General features: G+C 49.2%; 1 protein-coding gene across 3 annotated transcripts in view; it reads right to left on the minus strand.

Annotated features, from left to right (window-relative positions):
* Positions 1–1,957: 1,957 nt before the first annotated feature.
* LOC144015604 (uncharacterized) overlaps positions 1,958–23,712 on the minus strand; it is a 48,404-nt gene continuing 26,649 nt past the window's right edge. Inside the window, exons 2-4 of one of the 3 annotated variants that reach the window (XM_077515736.1) lie at positions 13,472–13,530; positions 13,064–13,381; positions 1,958–13,018 (exon numbers count right to left, since the gene is read on the minus strand). In XM_077515736.1, coding sequence (XP_077371862.1) covers positions 3,312–13,018; positions 13,064–13,381; positions 13,472–13,514 — 10,068 coding nt within the window. In that variant the 5' untranslated portion in view covers positions 13,515–13,530 and the 3' untranslated portion in view covers positions 1,958–3,311. Of the gene's footprint in view, positions 13,382–13,471; positions 13,531–23,712 lie in introns of all 3 variants that reach the window. The other 2 variants (XM_077515737.1, XM_077515735.1) reach the window with 2 other exon arrangements.

Consider the following 23,712-nt stretch of genomic DNA (forward strand, 5'->3'; position numbering starts at 1 on the left):
AAACAATAGGCTGCATTTGAAGAGCAAATTAAAAAATTTAAAAAAAATTAAAATTATTAAAAAAAAAAAAAAAAAAAAAAATGAAGAGCAAGCAAGCAAAATGTATTTAATCTTACCATATCATGACTTTGGGTATTGACTCGCACCAGTCTACTACACAGGCCTCCAATTGACAAGGATTTGTGACATCTGTAGCGTAAATTGTTATTAAATTAAGTGACTGATTCATTAACTCATTTCCTCCCAAATCCGTATAATATGTTCTATTTTAAATAGGGATGCACGATAATTATCGGCAATTATAGACCAATTGGACGTCAAACAGATAATAAAGAAATCCACTGATAATTATTGGCAATTATTTAATGCTGCATTCACACCAAAACCGAAAAGACGATCTGGAACACTTCCTTCGCGAGCGTAGAGTTTTTTGGAACGATTACGTGTTTTCGTGCACACTGGAGCGGAGGAGGCGTGTCCTTTGGTCAACAATGACTGTAGAGCACTTAGGCGAGTCAACAAAAAGTGAGCACCACCGACTACTTCCATTCAATCAAACGTGGTCTCCCAGGCGGGGAAGCGAACCCTCTACCCAGACAGAGATCTGTTGCGCTCGGGGTGACGACAGACAGGACGCTGTGTGTGACGTAGTCCGTACTCGAAGCCAAGTGGCTACGGCGAGGCGAAATGTGAAAATGTTAAATATGCAAGTGTGCGGATTTTCGTCACGAATATGCAGATTTCGCTGCTGCGCACCGTGTCCGAGCGCTCCAAACGTGTCTTCTGCGCTGCCCCATGCACTTTCATTCTGGTCTGCGCGAAGTCCATTGACTACAATGCAAATGCGCCGCCGAAACGCCTTCCCCCGCTTTTGGTGTGAATGCAGCATAAGACGTCATAGAGATAAACCAGGTAATAAAGAAATCCACCGATAAAAATAATCTTGCCACGTTGGTCCATCTGTTGTGGTTATGGCTCAAGTTGTTCCCAACTCCTCAGCCCCTCCCCTCTCTTATGGTAGTGTTGCATATTTGTGACGTCTCCAACTCGTGTTCACAGAAGATCCATCATGGCGACATGGCAGTTGCCAATGTGGGCTTTCTTTAATGTGTCTCCCGAAAATGTTACCCTCACAGTTATCTGTTGCATTTTTAAAACATGATTGTTTTGTTTTGGTAAACTCAAAATAAGTTACTGGTTGTCTTTGAAGCAGAGATATCAAGAAAATTCTGTTTCATGGTGCTTTACACAATGTTTTCATGTATTTGTACATGTTAAGGCTTATAGTAGGACCCTAAAGTATATTTGCATTCAAATTAATATTGCAAACAATTATCGGCTTACTTCTCAGTTATCGACATTGGCACTTTCTAAATTATTGGTTTATCAGTATCGGTTGAAAATAGCATTATCGTGCATCCCTAATTTAAAATATTATCATGCTCCCAAAGACGTATTTGCACATTTTTTTTTAATGTTGTTTTTTATTTTTTATTTTTTTTTTTATTATTTTTTTTTTTTATGCTAGAGCTTTCTTTTGGTAGGTTCTATATTTTTATTGCAATAGGACACAATATTCTGTGGGCCTTGCAAAATCAAAAATCAGTCAAAATCAGCCCGGAGCGAAGGGCTGGGAGTGAATTAATTTGAGGAGCCTCAAGTTTAATATTGAAGTTAAACTTGAGCCCGTTTTTTGGAGCATCACATCAGTGTTTAGATAGTTTTATCAGGATAACAGATGATAACCTTGGTAAATCAGTCATTCAAGTAAAATATGCTAGATTTGAATAGTTTATGAGTTTGTTTTTCAGCTTAGGAGGTTAAAATAAATGGTTAAAACAGACAGTACACGATCAGATTTTGGTTATATGCATGTTTATTTTCTAATCTACCTGGGAACTTAAAAAGGCAAAACTCTAATTATTATCACAGGAATTAGAGTTTTGCCTTTTTTTTGCCAGGTTATTAATAGGAACAAATAAGAATGTGAATCATTAAAATACACAAAAATAACAATCAGCAAAAGAGGAACAATCTTAAATAAGGTCATGGAATTTCTCGAATCAAACATGGGACCAGTAAAGTTAACCTGACCACTCAACCCAATGTTCATGTCTGATATGGTTTAGCTCTTGGGGCCAAGACGTGAGAAGGGCTGCCTGGAGTTGAAGTGAGCAGGCAAGTAGACCAGTTAAAGAAGAGATGGGAAAAAAACAAACAGTTGAGCAGGGAGAGAGTTCGTCAAAACAAAAATTGTTCCCGTGGCCCAGATTGCAGTTTGCAATCCTTCCAGAGTCTGATCTGCTGGCTTTGGACTTGCCCTTTTGTCGGGCTTCGAGCGCACCTTGGAGGTCAACCTGATGTGCTGTTTGCCTGGCAGAGACAAAAAAGCGTTGTCCGCGCTTAGCCTGTTGCTTTGCGATGGCTGGGGGAGGGTGTGTGTGGGTGTTGTCATAACCAAGGAAAAAGTCCACCACCAAAAGGGAAGAAAAAATGGCGGGAAGAAGCTGGTAGCATTGTTCTGGCTTTCAGCTTGGTGGTGGTTGGTGGGAAATTGCCATTATATCCCTCTTTGAAAAAGGAAATTTTGTGAAAAATGTTCAGATTAAGTTTTGGTCCAATCTTTGATAAAAGATTTTGAAATCATCCTAAATCCTTGAGGTCAAAAGTCAATCAATTCACACACAACTAATATTCACAGAAACTAACCAAGACCTTCCAACTCTTACTCATCTATACATGCACTGATAAAAAGTTAGATTAATTAAGATTAAGATAATGCCAAGTGAGGAAATGCACACACATCAACATTTTAGAATGGCATGAACATAACATTTCATAATTCATTGTTCTGCTACAAAAGAAGACATTCTGAAAAGAGTTCCTTTGTTATCTTTGGGGGTCTTCTGTAAGATTCTGCATTCCAGAGATAGTGGAGATAGTCATCGTTGGAGGTGAACCAGTCTCTTTGGGTGAAGAATTGAGCTCTTGAGGTTGCAAGAATGAGCAACCCGACGATGTTCACTACACATCCAAAAATTCAAATCCCCAAACGGGCAAGGGAAAACTCAATATGACAATTTTGAGAAAGAAACCAAACCCGAGAAGAGAGCACCAATGAGTGTCCATGCGTGAAAACTAGGAAAATGCAAAACTTAATGACAGGTGGCTGCACAAATGTCTGTTAGTGGCTATTTGTGCTATAAATTACTTAAAATGTGTTCCAATGGTCCAGCTTTGCAAGGCGGTGGTCCAGATGGGTAGTTGTCATCTGGAGGAACAGGTTCTCTGGGTGCCCCTTGTTGTTAAGTTTATGGAGCAGCTATTCCTGTTTTTGATGGCCGAGGTGGTGGTAGCTCAGGGGGTGGTGGCCAATATGCCCTAGGTGGTGGTCGCTGGCGCTGTGGCCAAGGTCGGTGTAGCTGATAATGCCAACGTGGTGCCCTAGGTGGTGGTAGTGGGGGCTGTGGCCAAGGTGGGGGTGGCTCATAACTCCATTGTGGTGGCGACCAATATGGATACTGTGGTGGTGGCCAATATGGTCCAGGTGGACTAGGTGGTGGCCAGTATGGTCCAGGTGGACTAGGTGGTGGCCAGTATGGTCCAGGTGGACTGGGTGGACTAGGTGGTCCTGGTGGTCCAGGTGGTCCTGGAAGACCACGTAGACCCTGCCGACCAGATAAACCAGTAAATCCACGTAATCCCCTTAGACCATCGGCTCCTGATGGACCAGGAGGGCCTGATGGACCCTCTGGTCCAACTGGTCCTGGTGGCCCTTCAGATCCTGGTGAACCATCAGGTCCAGGTGGACCTTCTGGTCCTGGTGGACCCTCTGCTCCATCTGTTCCTGGTAGCCCATTTGGTCCTGGTGGGCCCTCTGGTCCATCTGGGCCTGGTGGGCCCTCTGGTCCTGGTGGACCATCTGCTCCATCTGGTCCTGGTGGACCCTCTGGTCCTGGTGGACCATCCGCTCCATCCGGTCCTGGTGCACCATCCGGTCCTGGTGGACCATCTGGTCCCGATGGACCATCTGGTCCTGGTGGACCAGCCTGTCCTGGTGGACCCTCTGGTCCATCTGGTCCTGGTGCACCTTGTGTTCCATCTGGGCCTGGTGGACCCTCAGGTCCTGGTGAGCCATTTGTTCCATCCAGTCCTGGTGGACCTTCGGGTCCAGGTGGACCTTCTGGACCATCTGGTCCGGGTGGACCATTGGGTCCTGGTGGACCTTCTAGCCCGGGTTGCCCATCTGGCCCTGGTAGTCCATCTGGTCCTGGTGGACCAGCTGGTCCTGGTGGACCCTCTGATCCATCTGGTCCTGGTTGACCATCTGGTCCTGGTGGACCAGCTGGTCCCTGTTGACCATCTGGTCCTGGTGGACCCTCTGGACCATCTGGTCCTGGTGAACCATCTGGTCCAGGTAGACCGTCTGGTCCTGGTAAACCATCTGGTCCATCTGGTCCTGGTGGACCCTCTGGTCCATCTAGTCCTGGTGACCCAGCTAGTCCTGTTGGACCACTAGGTCCTGGTGGACCCTCTGGTCCATCGGGGCCTTGTGGACCCTCTGGTCCTGGTGGACCCTCTGGCCCATCTGGTCCTGGTGGACCCGTTGGTCCATCTGGTCCTGGTAGGCCATCTGGTCCTGGTGCACCATCTGTTCCTGCTGGACCTACTGGTCCTGGTTGCCCATCTGGTCCTGGTAGACCATCTGGGCCTGGTGGACCCTCTGGTCCATCCGTTCCTGGTGTCCCATCTGGTCCTGGTGGACCTTCTGGTCCATCAGGTCCTGGTAGTCCATCCGGTCCAGGTGGACCTTCGGGTCCAGCTGGCCCTGATGGACCTTCTGGTCCTGGTGGACCATCTGGTCCAGGTGGACCTTCTGGTCCATCAGGTCCTGGTGAACCATCTGGTCCTGGTGGACCGTTTGGTCCTTCTGGTCCTGGCGGACCCTCTGGTCCTTCTGGTCCGTGTGGACCATCTGCTCCTGGTAGACCATCTGGACCTCGTAGACCATCTGGTCCATCTGGTCCTGGTGGGCCAGTTGCTCCATCTGGTCCTGGTGGACCCTCTGGTCCACTTGGACCTTCTGGTCCTTCAGGTCCTGGAGGACCTTCTGGCCCTAGTGACCCATCTGGTCCTGGTGGACCCTCTGATCCCTGTGGTCCTTGTTGACCAACTGGTCCTGGGGATCCATCAGGTCCTGGTGGACCCTCAGGTCCTGGGGAACCTTCTGACCCTGGTAGACCATCTGGACCTGGTAGACCATCTGGTCCTGGTGGACCCTCTGGTCCATCAGTTCCTGGTGGACCAGAGGGTCCTTGTGGACCCTGTATTCCATCTGGCCCTGGTTGACCATCTGGCCCTGGTTGACCATCTGGTCCTGGTGGACCCTCGGGTCCATCTCGTCCTGGTGGACCATCTAGTCCTGGTGAACCCTGTGGTCCAGTTGGTCCTGGTGAACCATCTGGTCCATTTAGTCCTGGTGGACCCTCGGGTCCAGGTGGACCGTCTGGTCCATCTGGTCCTGGTGGACCATCTGGTCCTGGTGGGCCCTCTGGTCCATCCGTTCCTGGTAGCCCATCTGGTCCTGGTGGACCATCTGGTCCTGGTGGACCTCCTGGTCCTTCTGGTCCTGTTGGACCATCTGGTCCTGGTGGACCTTCAGGTCCATCTGGTCCCGGTGGACCATCTGGTCCTGGTGCCCCATCTGGTCCATCAGGTCCTGGTTGACCATCTGGTCCCGGTGACCCTTCTGGTCCATCTGGTCCTGGTAGACCATTTGGTCCTGGTGGACCCGTTGCTCCGTCTGCTCCTGTTTGACCATCTGGTCCACGAGGACCTTCTGGCCCATCTGGCCCTGGTGGACCCTCTGGACCTTCTGGCCCTGGTGGACCATCTGGTCCTGGTGCACCATCTGGCCCTAGTAGACCATCTTGTCCTGGTGCGCCATCTGGTCCATTTGGTCCTGGTGGACCGTCTGGTCCTGGTGGACCCTCTGGTCCATCAGGTCCTGGTGGGCCACTTGGTCCTGGCGGACCCTCTGGTCCATCTGGTCCTGTTGCACCATCTAGTCCTGGTAAACCATCTGGCCCTGGTGGACCTTCTGGCCCTACTGCTCCTTCTGGACCACCAGGTCCTGGAGGACCCTCTGGTCCACTTTGTCCTGGTGGACCCTCTGGTCCACTTGGTCCCTCTTGCCCATCTGGTCCTGGTAGACCCTCTGGTCCAGCTGGTCCTGGAGGACCCACTGGTCCATCTGGTCCCGGTGGACCCTCTGGCCCATCTGGTCCTGGCGACCCATCTGGTCCAGGTGGACCATTAGGCCCATCTGGTCCTGGTGCACCATCTGGTCCTGCGAGACCATTTTGTCCATCTTGTCCTGGTGGACCCTCCGGTCCTGTTGGACCCTCTGGTCCTGGTGGACCCTCTGGTCCATCTGGTCCTGGTGGACCCAAAGGTCCATCTGGTCCTGGTTGACCCTCAGGTCCATCTGGTCCTGGAGAACCATCTGGTCCATTTGGTCCTGGTGGACCCTCTTGTCCATCTGGTCCTGGTAGCCCATCTGGTCCAGGTGGCCCCTCTGGTCCATCTGGTCCAGGTGGACCCTCTGGTCCTGGTAGACCATCCGGTCCTGGTGGACCTTCTTGTCCATCTGCTCCAGGTTGACCATCTGGTCCTGGTAGACCATCTGGTCCTGGTGGACCCTCAGATCCATCTGGGCCTGGTGGCCCATCTGGGCCTGGAGGGCCCTCTGGCCCATCTGGTCCTGGTGCACCCGCTGACCCATCTGGTCCTGGTGGGCCAACTTGACCATCAGGTCCTGGTGCTCCATCTGGTCCTGGTGCACCATCTGGTCCTGGTGGACCCTCTGGACCAGCTGGTCCTGTTGGACCATCTGGCCCTGGTGGACCTTCTGGTCCACCTGGTCCGGGTGGCCCCTCTGGCCCATCTGGCCCTGGTGACCCATCTGGTCCTGGTGGACCCTCTGGCCCTTCTGGCCCTGATGATCCATCCGGTCCTGCTTGACCATCTGGTCCATTTTGTCCTGGTGGACCCTCTGGTCCCGGTGGACCTTCTGGCCCTGGTGGACCCTCTGGTCCATCAGATCCTGGTGGACCCACAGGTCCCACTGGTCCTGGTGGACCCTCTGGTCCATCTGATCCTGGTGAACCATCTGCTCCATCTGGTCCTGGTGGACCCTCTGGCCCATCTGGTCCTAGTGGTCCCTCTGGTCCAGGTGGACCTTCTTGTCCATCTGGTCCAGGGAGACCATCCGGTCCTGGAGGACCTTCTGGTCCTGATGGACCGTCTAGTCCATCTGGTCCTGGTAGACCATCTGGTCCTGGTTGACCATCTGGTCCTGGTGGACCCTCAGATCCATCAGGTCCTGGTGGTCCTTCCGGACCTGGTGGACCCTCCGACCCATCTGGCCCTGGTGCACCATCTGGTCCTGTTGGTCCTGGTGGACCTTCTGGTCCTTCCAGACCTGGTGCACCATCTGGCCCTGGGGGACCATCTGGACCATCTGGTCCTGGGGGACCATCTGGGCCTGCTGGTCCAGGTTGACCATCTGGTCCTGGTGCGCCATCTGGTCCAGGTTGACCATCAGATCCTGGAGGACCCGCTTGTCCATCTGGCCCTGCAGGACCCTCTGGACCCTCTGGTCCTGGTGGACCCTCTGGTCCTGGTGGACCCTCTGCTCCATTTGGTCCTTGTAAACCATCAGGACCAGCTGCACCCTCTGGTCCATCTGGTCCTGGTTGACCATCTGGTCCTGGTGGGCCTTCTGGTCCATCTGGTCCTTGTGAACCATCAGGACCTGGTGGGCCTTCCGGTCCATCTGGTCCTGGTTGACCATCTGGTCCTGTTTGACCTTCTGGTCCCACAGGTCCTATTGGACCAACTGGTCCATTGGGTCCGGGTGGACCCTCTGGCCCTTCTGGTCCTGGTGCACCATCTGGTCCTGATGGGCCCTGTGGTCCATCTGGTCCCGGTGGACCCTCTGGTCCACGACCACCTTGTTGTCCATCTGGTCCTGGTAGACCCTCTGGTCCTTCTGGTCCTGGTGGACCAGCTGGTCCTTGTGCACCGTCTGGCCCTGGTAGACCATCTGGTCCTGGTGGACCCCCTGGTCCAGATGGTCCTGTCTGACCATCTGGTCCTGGCGGACCCTCTGGTCCTTCTGGTCCTGGTGGTCCCTCTTGTCCTGGTTTACCATCTGATCCTGGTAAACCTTCTGATCCATCTGGTCCTGCTGGACCCTCAGGACCATCAGGTCCTGGTGGACCCTCTGGTCCATTTGGTCCAGGTAAACCATCTGGTCCATCTGGTCCTGGTGGACCCTCTGGCCCATCTGGTCCTGGTGGACCTTCTGGTCCACGTGGACCTTCTTGTCCATCTGGTCCTGGTAGACCATCTGGTCCTGGTTGACCATCTGGTCCTGGTGGACCTTCTGGTCCATCTGGTCCCGGTAGACCATCTGGTCCTAGTTGACCATCTTGTCCTGGTAGACCAGCAGATCCATCCGGTCCTGGTGGCCCTTCTGGACCTGGTGGACCCTCTGAACCATCAGGTCCTGGTGGACCTTCTGGTCCCTCTTGACCTGGTGGACCCTCTGGTCCGTCTGGTCCTGGTGCACCATCTGGCCCCGGTGGACCTTCTGGACCATCTGACCCTGGCAATCCATTAGGACCAACTGGTCCTGTTTGTCCATCTGGTCCAGGTGCACCATCGGGTCCTGGTGGACCCTCTTGACCATCTTGTCCTGGTGGACCTTCTGGTCCCTCTGGTCCTGGTGGACCTTCAGATCCATCTGGTCCCGTTTGACCATCTGGTCCTGGTGGACCCTCTGGACCATCTGGTCCTGGTGGTCCCTCTGGTCCTGGTGGACCCACTGATCCATCTGGTCCTGGTGAACCATCTGGACCACCTGGCCCATCTGGTCCTGGTGGACCCTCTGGTCCAGGTGGACCCTCTAATCCATCAGGTCCTGGTGGACCCTCTGGTCCTGGGGGCCCCTCAGATCCATCTTGTCCTGGTGCACCTTCTGGACCTGGTGGACCCTCTGATCCATCAGGTCCTGGAAGACCCACTGGCCCTTGAGGTCCTGGTTGACCATCCGGTCCATCTGGACCTGGTGCACCATCTGGTCCTGGCGGACCATCTGGACCTCCTGCTCCTGGTAGACCATCTGGTCCTGGTGGACCCTCTGGACCATCCGGTCCTGGAGGTCCATCTGGTCCAGGAGCACCATCTGGTCCTGGGGGACCCTCTTGTCCATCTTGTCCTGGTTGACCCTCTTGTCCCTCTGGTCCTGGCGGACCCTCAGCTCCATCTGGTCCTGGTGGACCCTCTGGTCCTGGTAGCCCATCTGGTCCTTGTACACCCTCAGATCCATCTGGACCTGGTGGCCCTTCCGGACCTGGTGGACCCTGTGATCCATCTGGTCCTGGCGGTCCCTCTGGGCCATTTGGTCCTGGTAGCCCATCTGGTCCATCTGGTCCTGGTCCACCATCTGGTCCGGGTTGGCCAAATGGACCAGCTGGTCCTGGTGGACCAATTGGGCCATCAGGTCCTGGTGGGCCAACTGTTCCAGGTGAACCATCTGGTCCTGGTGGCCCCTCTTGTCCATCTGGTCCTGGTGGGCCCTCTTGCCCATCTGGTCCTGTTAGACCATCTGCTCCTTGTGCACCATCTGGTCCTGGTGGACCCTCTGGCCCATCTGGTCCAGGTGCACCGTCGGGTCCTGGTGAACCATCTTGACCATCTGGTCCGGGTGGACCTTCAGGTCCGGGTTGTCCCTCTGGACCATCTGGTCCTGGTGGACCATCTGGTCCTGCTGGACCTTCTTGTCCATCTGGTCCTGGTGGACCCTCTGATCCATCTGGTCCTGGTGGTCCCACTGGCCCATCTGGTCCTGGTGGACCCGCAGATCCATCTGGTCCCGGTAAACCATCTGGACCTGGTGAACCATCCGGTCCTGGTGGACCGGCAGATCCATCTGTTCCTGGTGAACCTTCCGGACCAGGTGGGCCCACTGATCCATCTGGTCCTGGCGGGCCTGCTGGTCCATCTGGTCCTGGTGGACCATCTGGTCCATCTGGTCCTGGTGCACCATCTGGTCCAGGTTGACCATCCAGACCATCTGGTCCTGGTGGACCTTCTGAACCATCTGGTCCTGGTGCCCCATTTGGTCCAGGTGCCCCATCTGGCCCGGGCGCCCCATCTGGTCCTGGTGGACCCTCTTGTCCATCTGGTCCTGGTGGACCCTCTGGTCCCTCTGGTCCCGGAGGACCCTCTGATCCATCTGGACCCGGTAGACCATTTTGTCCTGGTTCACCATCTGGGCCTGGTGGACCCTCAGATCCATCTGGTCCTGGTGGACCTTCTGGACCTGGTGGACCCTCTGATCCATCTGGTCCTGGTGGCCCCTCTGTCCCATCAGCTCCTGGTGCACCATCTAGACCTGGTGGGCCAACTGGACCATTTGGTCCTGGTGGACCATCTGGACCATCTGGTCCTGGTGGTCCTTCTGGTCCAGGTTGACCATCTGGTCCCGGTGGACCCTCTTGTCCATCTTGTCCTGCTGCACCATCAGGTCCTGGAGGACCTACTGGTCCATCTGGTCCTGGTGGACCCTCAGGTCCATCTGGTCCTAGTGGACCCTCAGGTCCGTCTGGTCCTGGTGCACCATCTGGTCCAGGTAGACCATCTGAACCATCTGGTCCTTGTTGACCATCTGGTCCTGGTGGTCCTTCTGGTCCAGGTAGACCATCAGGTCCTGGGGGACCCTCTTGTCCATCTTGTCCTGGTGGTCCCTCTGGTCCTACTGGTCCTTGTGGACCCTCTGATCCATCTGGTCCTGCTGGACCTACTGGTCCCACTGGTCCTGGTGGACCCTCAGATCCATCCGGTCCTGGTGAACCTGCTTGTCCATCTGGTCCTGGTGAACCATCTGGTCCATCTGGTCCTGGTGGACCCTCTGGTCCATCTGGTCCTGGTGGACCCTCTGGACCTTCTGGCCCTTGTGGACCCGCTTGGCCATCTGGTCCTGGTGGACCTTCTGGTCCATCTGGTCCTGGTGAACCATCTAGTCCTGGTTTACCATCTTGTCCAACTGGTCCTGGTGGACCTTCTGGTCCATCTAGTCCTGGTGGCCCTGCCGGTCCATCTGGTCCTGGTGGGCCATCTGGTCCAGCTGGTCCTGGTGTACCATCTTGTCCTGGTAAACCATCTTGTCCATCTGTTCCTGGGGCACCTTCTGGACCTGGTGGACCTTCTGGTCCATCTGGACCAGGTGGACCCTCAGGGCCATCTGGTCCTGGTGGACCATCTGGTCCATCTGGTCCTTGTGCGCCATCTTGTCCTGGTGCACCATCTGGACCAGCTGGTCCTGGTGGACCTTCTTGTCCTTGTGGACCATCTGAACCGTCTGGTCCTGGTGGTCCATCTGGTCCAGGTGCACCATCTGGTCCCGGTGGACCCTCTTGTCCATCTTGTCCTGGTGGACCTTCAGGTCCCTCTGGTCCCGGTAGTCCCTGTGATCCATCAGCTCCTGGTTGACCATCTGGTCCTGGTGGGCCTTCTGGTCCTGGTGGACCCTCAGATCCATCTGGTCCTGGAGAACCTTCTGGACCTTGTGGACCTTCTGATCCATCTGGTCCTGGTGGACCCTCAGGTCCCTCTGGTCCTGGTAGTCCCTGTGATCCATCAGGTCCTGGTTTCCCATCTGGTCCCGGTGGTCCTTCTGGTCCAGGTGGACCATCTGGTCCCGGTGGACCCTCTTGTCCATCTTGTCCTGGTGAACCATCAGGTCCTGGTGGACCTTCAGGTCCATCTGGTCCTGGTGGACCTTCACCTCCATCTGGTCCTGGTGGACCAGCTGCTCCATCTGGTCCTGGTGCACCATCTGGTCCTGGTGCACCATCTGGTCCTTGTGTACCATCTGGTCCTGGTGGTCCTTCTGGCCCAGGTGGGCCATCTGGTCCTGGTGGACCCACTTGTCCATCTTGTCCTGGCGGCCCCTCTGGTCCCTCTGGTCCTGTTGCACCATCTGGTCCTGGTGGACCTTCTGGTCCATCTGGTCCTGGTAGACCCTCAGGTCCACCTGGTCCTGGTGGGCCCTCTTGTCCATCTGGTCCTGGTGAACCATCTGGTCCACTTGGTCCTGGTGGGCCCTCTTGTCCATCTGGTCCTGGTGGACCCTCAGGTCCAACTGGTCCTGGTGGGCCCTCTTGTCCATCTGGTCCTGGTGAACCATCTGGTCCACCTGATCCTGGTGGACCCTCTGGTCCTTCTGGTCCTGTTGGACCATCTGGTCCTGGTGGTCCCTCTGGTCCTGGAGAACCATCTTCTCCTGGTGGACCCGCTTGTCCATCTGGTCCTGGTGGACCCTCCGGACCTGGTGGACCATCTGATCCATCTGGTCCTGGCGGACCAATTGTTCCATCTGGTCCTGGTCCACCATCTGGTCCTGGTGGACCAGCTGGACCTTCTGGTCCTGGTGGTCCTTCTGTCCCAGGTGCACCATCTGGTCCTTGGGAACCATCTTGTCCATCTTGTCCTGGTTGTCCATCAGGTCCCGGTGGACCTTCTGGTCCATCCGGTCCTGGTGGACCTTCAGGTCCATCTGGTCCTGGTGGACCGTCTGCTCCAACTTGTCCTGGTGCACCATCTGGTCCTGGTAGACCATCTGGTCCTTGTGAACCATCTTGTCCTGGAAGTCCTTCTGGTCCAGGTGGACCATCTGGTCCTGGTGCACCCTCTTGTCCATCTTGTCCTGGCGGTCCCTCTGGTCCTGGTGGACCATTTGGCCCTGGGGCACCTTCTGATCCATCTGGTCCTGGTGGACCCTGAGGTCCATCTGGTCCTGGTGGACCCTCTTGTCCATCTGGTCCTGGTGGACCCCCTGGTCCATCTGGTCCTGGAGGACCCTCTAGTCCATCTGATCCTGGTGGTCCTGCTGGTCCTGTTGGACCAGATTCCCCCGGTGGACCCTCTGGTCCATCTGGTCCTGGAGGACCTAATGGACCTGGATCACCCTCTGCTCCATCTGGTCCTGGTGGACCCTCTGGTCCGTCTGATCCTGTTTCACCATCTGGACCTGGTGGACCATCTGGTCCTGGTTCACCATCTGGACCTGGTGGACCATCTGGTCCTGGTGGACCCTCTTCTCCATCTTCTCCTGGCGGCCCCTCTGGTCCATCTGGTCCTGGTGGACCCTCTTCTCCATCTTCTCCTGGCGGCCCCTCTGGTCCATCTGGTCCTGGTGGACCCTCTTCTCCATCTTCTCCTGGCGGCCCCTCTGGTCCTGGTGGGCCCTCTGGTCCTGGTGGCCCCTCTGGTCTTACCTGTCTCCTTATCCTTAGAGACATACTTTTGGTCTCTGCAATGAAGAGTTAACACTCATGTTACATGGTTACATTTCACTTACTGTTTGACATACATTTCACTTACTGCTAAGTCAATAACTTACCAACCAGCAGAAGAGCAACAGTGAACACCTTGAGAATGATCATTGTGGCTGATGATGATCTGAAAGAGTGAAAAGGAATGGTTAACGTACATTTAGCGAAAGTACAACAGGGACACATGGTAGAGCTGGCTGTTTAGACAGTGTCAAGTTGTCATATCATATTGTTGTCATGTCGTGTCTTGCTACGAGGCATTTTTTTTGTCATGGTTTTTTAATTCAAACGTTCTGTAGCCAGAAATGTGGTTACAAGATTTGATGCTGCTTTTTATGTTTTCTATTCTGCCATTCTCTATGGAATGCAAAAATTTCAGGAGGACCCAAATATGACAGAAGGAGACCTCCAAGAGCTGAGTCTCTTGTGTAAAAACAAACAAATGCAACAAGGGATTGTAGTGGAGGAGCATACAGAAAGCCGAAAGAATTTGGAGACAATAGAGATAAATAATTTCTCATTTATGCTGATGATGTCTTGAAAGAGGGAAGGGAATGGTGAACGTACATTTAGCAAAAGTCCTGCAGACTAATGCTTCGTTCTCACCAAATCCGAAAAGGCTAACTGGAACGCTTCATTCGCGAGCGTTTCACCGCGTAGAGTGTTTTTTTAGCTCCAGTGTTTTCTCATGGGGGAGCCTCCACAGTGAGAGGGATGCTTGGTCTTCATCCATCTCACTGTGGATGAACTCCTCCTGGGTGCCTTTCCTTACAGGGTACATCTGTGCCCCGCCATGTTGTGGTTTTCATGTGTTTGTTGGGTTTTGGGTGTGTCTGTGGGTACGATCATGGGGATGGGGGGGCTTTTTCTTTCTTTTATTTTATTGCATTATGGATGTCCAGCACTTTGAGTTGCATTTTAAATGTATGAAAGGTGCTATATAAATAAAGTTGATTGATTGATTGATTTTTGGAACGGTTGATGCTCATTAGCGCTTTCGTGCTCATCGGAGCGGAGGAGGCGTGTCCCTTGGTGAACAAGGAAGTGGAGCACTTTAGCGAGTCAGCCAAAAGTGAGCAGGGCCAACTACTTTCACTTCTTTCCCGGGACTAAACAGCCGTGGCACTATTTTCTCCTTTTTTGAGGTACATGAGAGCACTTTCGCTTTTTTAGTGGTAATCGGGCGGCCGGCATTTGAGCTAAAAATAGCTTTGGCGTTAATAATAAGCACTGCTGCTAACTCGGTACAGTTCAAAAGCAAGTAAACAGACGTACCAGCACTTTCTGCATCATCATTCTGTCACGGCTGGCCGTGTTGTTGCGCTCAGGGTGACAATAGAGAGGACGCTGTGTGTGACGTGGCCCGTACTCGAAGCCGATTGGCTTCGTGAGGTGAAACGCAAAAAAAGTTCAATTTTTTTAACTTCGATGAATATGCGAATGTGCGGATTTTCGCAGCTGCGCACCGTGTCCCAACTCGCGAAACGCGTCCTCCGCGCCGCCCCACGCACTTTTGCGCGCGAACTCCATTGACTAAAATGCAAACGCGCCGCCGAATCGCCGTCCCTCGCTTTTGGTGAGAGCGCAGCATAACGTGTAACAGTGTTAAATGTTAAAATCAAGATAAAGCAAGACGGCCATTGAAAACAACTTCCAGGCGGCTTCGAGGAAATTCTGGTCCACCATCCGGCCTCTCAGGAGAGGAAAGGAGTGCACCATCAACACTGTGTATAGTGGGGATGAGGTGCTGCTGACCTCGACTTGGGACGTCGTGAGTCGGTGGGGGGAATACTTTGAAGAGCTCTTCAAATCTACCAACACGTCTTCCTTTGAGGAAGCAGAGTCCGGGGATTCTGAGGTGGGCTCTTCGATCTCTGGGGTCGAAGTCACTGAGGTGCTTGGAAAGCTCCTCTGTGGCAGGGCCCCGGGGATGGATGAGATCCGCCCGTAGTTCCTAAAGGCTCTGGATGTTGTGGGGCTGTCGTGGTTTACACGCCTCTACAACATTGCGTGGACATTGGGGACAGTGCGTCTGGATTGGCAGACCGCCTTTTTAAGAAGGGGGACCGGAGGGTGTGTTCCAACTATAGAGGGATCACCCTCCTCAGCCTCCCTGGTAAGGTCTATTCAGGGGTGCTGGAGAGGAGGGTCCGTCAGGAAGTCGAATCTTGGATACAGGAGGAGCAGTGTAGTTTTCACCCTGGAACAATGGACCAGCTCTACACCCTCGGCAGGATCCTCAATGGTGCGTGGGAGTTCGCTCATCCAGTCTACATGTGTTTTGGAACTTGGAGAAGGCGTTTGACCGTGTCCCTCGGGGGAGTCCTGTGGGAGGTGCTTTAGGAGTACGGGGTACCGGCTCAGCTGATATGGGCTGTTCGGTCCCTATACGACCGTTGCCAGAGTTTCATCCGCATTGCCGGTAAGTTAAAGAGTAAATAAAGAGTCTTTAGACGTTTTAGTTCTGCGTTACAAAACTAACCAGCAAAACACCTATTTCATAAAAAATTACATCGCCATGGTGTCAAAGGTAGGATTATATGCCTATAGTTAACTTTTGGAGGGGCTTAAAATACAGTGGTGTAATCCCTTTAATTATGTTTACAAGAAGAGACTTGTATATATTTATTATTGAAGAATTCTAACTGTAATTCAACAAAAGATGCCTCTGCCAAATCTAATATTGGGGTCTAAGGAACTGAGCGATAACAGAAAAAGACCACCCCGCAGCAAAACGACCCTCTACTAACAGCCTACGAGCTGTACGTAAACCTGCAACAAGATGGCCTCCCTGTCGCTTCAACAGCTTGCACAGCGTGTATAGGCTACCGCTTTCAGATATATTCAGATCAGTGAGATTGGGCCACAGGTTCTCATTCACATCTGAAACGATGCTTTTGTTTTCCAGACGCTTTGGAAAGTACCTATGCGCATGGCATGGTGGATCCAGGCTTGTCTGCTGTAATGTCATCACAAGGTGCGTTTCCATTACCCTTTTTCGCAAAAATAAAAGCGATATTGTACTATTTCGATAAAGTACAATTTTGAATTGTCGGTGTTTCCATTGAAGAGAGTTTCGCTTCTGAGGCGCAATTCTCGGAATGTCCCGCCTCGCGAGACCTCGCTGTTCTGCAGGAGGTGCTCATGATGTTTACGGAAGACTGACGCCCGGTATAGTTATATTACTTTAAAAACACTCATCCCTCATCGTCATCGGGCGGTTTCGGGCATTTAGTGTTGGTGTTGTTGTGTATGTCCCTCGTCAGTCGGCAAGCAGTTCTGACATGAAAGCGAGTGGCACCGTACTTCCTACTTCCTAAAATGTTGTTGTTCCCATGCAGAAGCTGGGTAAAAGGTGGGTTACAAATTGTTAAAAGTTTATGTTTTCTGCTAAATTAACCAGACATGGCAGGACAGGATTTCAAGCTCTCCTCTCCTTAAACTTTTCGAAGGCGACTCGCTTGCTTACACCTCTCTCTCTTTTATGCTCATGACGTGCAGTAACGAATACAAATCACATCAGCATGTAAAACTAAAATACAAACCCGAAATTAATAATTCTCAAAACAAATAGTAATTGCAAGTTTAATAAAAATACACATAAACAACGTGTTACATTCCTTTCCTCCGTGACCGGGCGGGTGTCACATGACTACTAATGCGCAAAAAGTGTTTCCATTACCCTTTTGCGAAATACTTCTTTTTCGATACGTCTCAAAAACCACCTCATGAGAGCGCAAAAACTTTTTTGCAATATTTTAGTGTTTTTTCGCAAATCCGGTGTTTCCATTACCAGCTTACTTTTGCGAAACATGCCTTTTGCGCAAAACTGAGGGTAATGGAAACACACCTACAGGCATTTCTCCACAGATATGGAATGGGACTCAGTCTAGTGTACTGTACAATATAAACACCTGAAGTGTGGTAACCCCCCCCCCCCCCCAAAAAAACAAACAAACAAACAAACAAACAAACAAACAAAAAACTGTGTATCAAGCAATTACTGTTATTTATATGGTATTGGTTAGTGTTAATATACAACTAAACAAAAATAAGCAATTAAGCAATAACTGCTGATAATCGATGTTCACAGAAGTCTCCGAAAATACATTAACATTGATACTTAGGAACAGGGTTCTAATAGTTTGGGATTTTTCAATATCCCTCGATTTTCGCTGGTGATACGTTCCATGTTCTCCCTGTGCCTGCGTGGGTTTTATTTGAGTTCACCAGTTTCCTCCCACATTCCAAAACTATGCACAGTAGGTTAATTGGGTACCCTATAATTGTCTGTAGGTGTGAATGTGAGTGTGAATGGTTGTTGGCTGCATCTGCCCTGCAATTAGTTCAATTGGGTAGAGAACATTGCATAACATACTCGTTAAGTGTAACAGACAGTACCCATAACAAACGAAAGGAAAAAGTACTGTACTGTATTTAGATTTCATCTCATATGTGAGCTAAAAAAAAAAAAGAAACATTTAAGTGTTGTTGAAGAATTGGTTTTGACTTAGTTGCTCAAGTATTTTTAATTTCTACAAGATCATATCAATGCATACTATTTTGATGAACCTTTTAACTCTGAACTTAGTCTTGTTATATGGCTTTTCTGTAATTTACTCCAATGCTCAAAGGTTGCATGCACAGTTTTAATGTACTTACAATAGTATAATTTAACGGAGGTGGATTCTCAGTTTTTGCATTCATATTTGATTATATTTCACTTTTCAAGAAATATAGGTGACCAGACGCAAACTTTAATTAAGCATTCAAGAGCTGCTGTTCATCAAGCTTTCGTTCATCAAGCTAACTGACATGAGCTTCTATTTTGAAAACTCATGAAAGATGGCCGCTCTTTTTTGAGGTCCGCATGAGTGCCAAGGTCTCACTGCATGCATAAAGTCATTTATTAATACAAAGTATATTTATTAAACCAGGGATGGGCAACTGCTGTCCCACGAGCCGCATGTGGCTCACTCTTTCAGTGGCCCCTTGATTCAGGAGTTATAATCCCGTTGGTCTACTTACAGTGGACCCCTGAATACTGGGAGCTTGGTACCCACAAATTCACTCAGCGATGTGGAGGAATTCCACTGCACACGAGTGCATTGTGAAGGGTTCTGCCACAAAATGTCACCACTGGCAGAACCTCAGCCAGTAGTTTTGCAGCGATTCACATTATGAATTGTGATTGCATGATGTGGCAATGTTGCTAATTATAGCCAATCAAACTGTACGGTGATTACACACAGGCAAATGAATCAATTCGTGCATGGTTTATGAGCAAACACCGGGACACAGGCGGCAACAAAGCGCCACCTAGCGATAGAAATACAGTATATACATTCCACATATTGTTTATATGTTTATATAATACAGTATATTTTCAGGTCGACATGATCCGCACAGTGGCTCTTCCCTTCTGGGACATGGATTTGAACAGGGAATATGCAAATTCAGCTTTTTTAATGATGAAATCATTTCTGTTTGAAAGTGTTATATAAATAAAGATGACATTATTGGATTGAAAATGAAAATCAATGTAAAACACTGACTAGAGAACTAAAACGCGGTCTGTACTGACCCCGATGGACGGACATAAACCTGCTTCAGTCCGTGTCTTTTTATGACTGGGGCTTCATGTTATAAAGCACTGGCTGAAAATGCATCAGTTTGTGACGGGCCATTGCAATGATTGATTTGCCCATGTCTGCTTTTTAATGAATCATTCTTAGGTTTTTTTTTTGTTTTTGTTTTTTTGTGCTGTCAAATTTAAAGCGTTAACTCATTGATTAATCACAAGAAATATTGCATGAATCATGTGTTAATCGCACAACTAATTTTGACCGCAGATGATCCTCATCCTCTAGCTTGACAGCGGATGGTTACGTTAAGTCAGGGGCGCAACTACCTACTTTCTGAGGGGTATGCAGACACATGAAAGGTGCCCCCCCCCAAAAAGGAAAGAAATGCCAACCATTTACTTTATGAGGCTTGGACACGATGCCAGTAATATTACAGGCAAGTGATCACCTTAAAAGGAACTTGAGTAGTGTTTTATGATTTTCCAATGTTGTTGTTGTTGTTTTTTTGTTTTTTTTAGCGTAATCACTAGTTAAATTACATAGGTAGTGACAATCTTTAGGTTGTTTCATTCTATTAGGTCACCACTAGATGGCACTAAATTCTACACACTGTCACTTTAATAAAAAAAACAAAAAAGATATATCTAGTAACTATTTGTATTTATTTATGTATTTATGAAAATGTTTTTTTAATTTTTGTTTTTGTTATTTTGTTAATTTTTGTTAACTAAAATAACCTTGGTGCAAAGACACAACAACAGAGTGCAAACTGTTCTTCAAATCTCATAATTTCACATTTCCACTACAGAGAATACGTTGTGCACTAGGTGCTGCTGCTGTTATTTGTTACTGGATATATCATATGGATATACATAACTATATTTTATTTTTACAAACCTAATTACTGTACAGTGAAAATGTTCTTTGTTTTCATCTTTGATAATTTAATACATGAGCCTTTGGGATTGTTTTAATTATGATATTTAGTATATTTATTTCTATAGTAAGCAGAATGAGAACATTTGAAAGTGTCGCACACAAGTAATGTCTTGTATCAGCAGCCAATAGAAAAGCACCTTCAGATGACATCGCGCCTTAGGCAACCATTTTGCGTGCTTGACTTTCCGCTCCAATGACTCGCCTCACCTGCTTTTTCATTTAACTCAGCTGAAACACACCAATTAGGTAAGAAATGCAGTACTTTGTTTCATTTTACCATGATGCTGATTAAATCATTTAAATAAATCAATTCATTAAATTATTTTTTATTTTACATTTGTTTTTTAATTAAATTAATTAAATAAATCACAATCATCAAAAATTACTCAAACTAAGAATTTTTGAAATAACTATGCATCCATCCATCCATTTTCTTGACCGCTTATTCCTCACAAGGGTTGTGGGGGGTGCTGGCGCCTATCTCAGCTGGCTCTGGGCAGTAGGCGGGGGACACCCTGGACTGGTTGCCAGCCAATCACAGGGCACACAGAGACGAACAACCATCCACACTCACAAGCACACCTAGGGACAATTCGGAGCGCCCAATTAATCTGCCATGCATGTCTTTGGAATGTGGGAGGAGACCGGAGTACCCGGAGAAGACCCACGCGGGCACGGGGAGAACATGCAAACTCCACCCAGGAAGGCCGGAGCCTGGACTCGAACCCAAATCCTCAGAACTGGGAGGCGGACGTGCTAAGCAGTCATCCACCTTTTTGAAATAACTAAAACTCATAAAAACTAACAGAGCTGCCCTGAAAACCAAACTAATTCAATTAAAAAATAACAAATAAATAAATAAAAGCGAGAGGAGGCGGCAGTCACGGAGCAGAGGACCACCTAATAAGTGACGTGCCTTTCTTATTTGATCATTACACGTGCTCCAAATAATTTGACTCCCATCGCTTTGGCGAAGCGCCCCTATGCGGTGCATATCCTGTATACCAACCTTTTTGCTCCACTGCGATAAGTTCTGTTTGATCAAAGTAAAGCATTTAATAAATGTTTGCGTATGACATCCAGAATATTTGTTCATGTCAATGTGTTGGGGTCATTTTTAATTAATTCATTTTAAAATTATGCAAGTAATTAACTGATTAGAAAAGGCGGAGGATGAGAGTGCAGCGGATCAAAAAAAAAATGTTGAATATAACCTCATAACATTAAATGAAAGTATTAACACATCCCAGGTGCTCTTGAAGTTTGGCGGGCAACATTTTTTTGATTAAAAAGTCTTTTAATTAAGTGATTATTCATGATTCAATCAAAATTGTAAAACGTCATTAATCTGATTTTTTTAAAGTAATCATTTGACAGCTCTAGTTTTTTTTTTTTTTTTTTAATTATGTACATGCAAGGCTCTGCCTCCCTCGCCTGCCCTGACCACACTTCCCTGCTTTACAGCTTCAAATGGACAAGCTACCCAAAGTGCATGAAGCAATATCCATCCACTTTAACCTTAGTCGAAATTAGTGTTGTTCCGATACCGATACTGGCATCGGCAGAGTTGCCGATACTGCGTTAAAACAGTGGTATCGGTATCGGTGAGTACTCACAAGTCACATGCCGATACCATTAATTCTAACCCGAATATAGGATTTTGGATGCAGCATCTTGTGTCTTGCTCGTGCATGACATTCACTGGTATGTGACATGTTCACTGCATGCCGAACTAAGATATCCTATTGGCCCTTGAATGCTCTGAACCAATAGCAGGACAGCTTTTTCATGTTGAGGAAAAAAAAAACTTGAGTATCGGTATGGTATCGGTATCGGCTGATACTGCAAAGCTGGGTATCGGTATCGGGGGCCAAAAAATTGTATCGGAACAACGCTAGTCGAAATGTATAGTCCCCACTTGATTTTAAAAAGTACAACTCTAAATATGTCCAACCTAGATATTGCGTACCCTGAAAATACTTTAACATGGAGAAACTACTCACCACGCTCAATCAAGTCAGCTCTTGGAGCCACTTTGCGTTGGTGCTGGGCCTGCTCCCGTGTCTCTTCTGTCTGTCTCTGCCTGTTGGCTATTAACGGGGTTCTTAAATCACTTGTCTAGCCGCTGTTAAGGTGGAGTCCTTGTTCAGGTGAGGCACTTGATTGGTTTGTCCTCTTCTTTCATATTTGCATACTTGCGTTGTTTCTATTAGGCGGGCCTTGTCAAGCGGCATTTCTTTGTGATGTTTCCATGCTGGAATTAATCAATTAACTGAGTCACCTTGGTAACCTTCTGATACAGAGTAAGTCACTCCTACTGGAATAGTATGCACTTGTTCAACTCAGACAGTTTTACCACATGGTTCAATGAGTCAAAGCCTTCTAAATGGACAACAAATTCTGCCCAAAGTTACTGGTACTCATTTTAAATAATTAACCTTCAATTTTATTATTGGTGTGTTCACAGCAGCATTTGAAATTGGGAAAGTTATTGATTGTGACATCTATCAAGTGGCCTAGACGTGACCGTTTGACCTCCTGGGTACGCAAGCTTTTCTTGCTTTGATGAGAGATGTAGAGTTAACGCTTGTTTACGTGACAGCACGTCCACCAGTGAGTTAGGATTTAGTGTAACACAAGTTTTAATGTACTCTAATAATGTAATGTAAATAATGTACACAATGTTAACTACTGGTGACACATCATATACGTAATTGATAAATCAGTTTGCGTACTACCACCACATTTTTTCACTTACAGTAATGCTCGTTTGTATATGTATTCCGCTGTCATTACTCTGCTTGGTGTCTAGGCTAAGCAAGGCAAGTTTATTTGTATAGCACATTCCATACACAAGGCAACTCAATGTGCTCCACACAAGGAAAGACAACACCTATAAGCATCAAGAAACACAGTAGTTAACAACATTTAGAGCAAAGAATAGAAAACAAAAGTAGGTTGCAGGCGGGGTACACCCTGTACTGGTTGCTAGCCAATAACAGGGAACACAGAGACAAACAACCATTGACACTCACAAGCATATCTAGGGACAATTCAGAGCGCCCAATTAACCTGCCATGCATGTCTTTGGAATGTGGGAGGAGACCGGAGTACCCAGAGAAGACCCAGGCAGGCACTATGTTCGCCAATGAATAACCTCTTTCTGTGACGTGTTGTGTTCGAGTTAGACTGAGATGAGCCAAGTGGACTCCGAGGCTAATTTGAGAGCACAACACTGTCAATAGAGAACACCACAGATAGCGCTGATGTGACGGTGCTGCAAAAGGAGACTTTTCACTTGGATCACATAACATGGGTAACGCTTGTACAATAACTGTAGGGCCATTGTAGGATGGGAAAATGTAACGAGTTAGAAGTTACAGCAAAAAGTAGTTTTGTTATGTAACATAACAAACCTTAAGGGCGTTAGTTCCAACACTGCTTGGCGCGCTATCGTGAATTTTTTCGATCAAAGGCATAAAGCGCTATCATCTCCACCCATTGGAATGAGTGATCCAAGTCTGCCGCCTAACCATAAGAATTTAGTGGCAAGGCAAGTTTATTCTAATAGCACATTTCATAGACAAAGGTAACTCAATGTGCTTTACACAAGTTAAGATAACACCTTTTAGCACCAACAAACACAGTAGTTAAGAGAAGCAAAGAAAGGAAAACAAAAGTAGGTTACAAAATTTACTAAAAGAACGAACAACACTGTACATTGACAATGTTAATACATTAGGCAGCAAACAAAGCATTTACACTCGGGGCTGACTTCACATATG

This window comes from Festucalex cinctus, chromosome 3 (genome assembly GCF_051991245.1).
Source record: "Festucalex cinctus isolate MCC-2025b chromosome 3, RoL_Fcin_1.0, whole genome shotgun sequence".
In the NCBI taxonomy this organism is placed as follows: domain Eukaryota; kingdom Metazoa; phylum Chordata; class Actinopteri; order Syngnathiformes; family Syngnathidae; genus Festucalex; species Festucalex cinctus.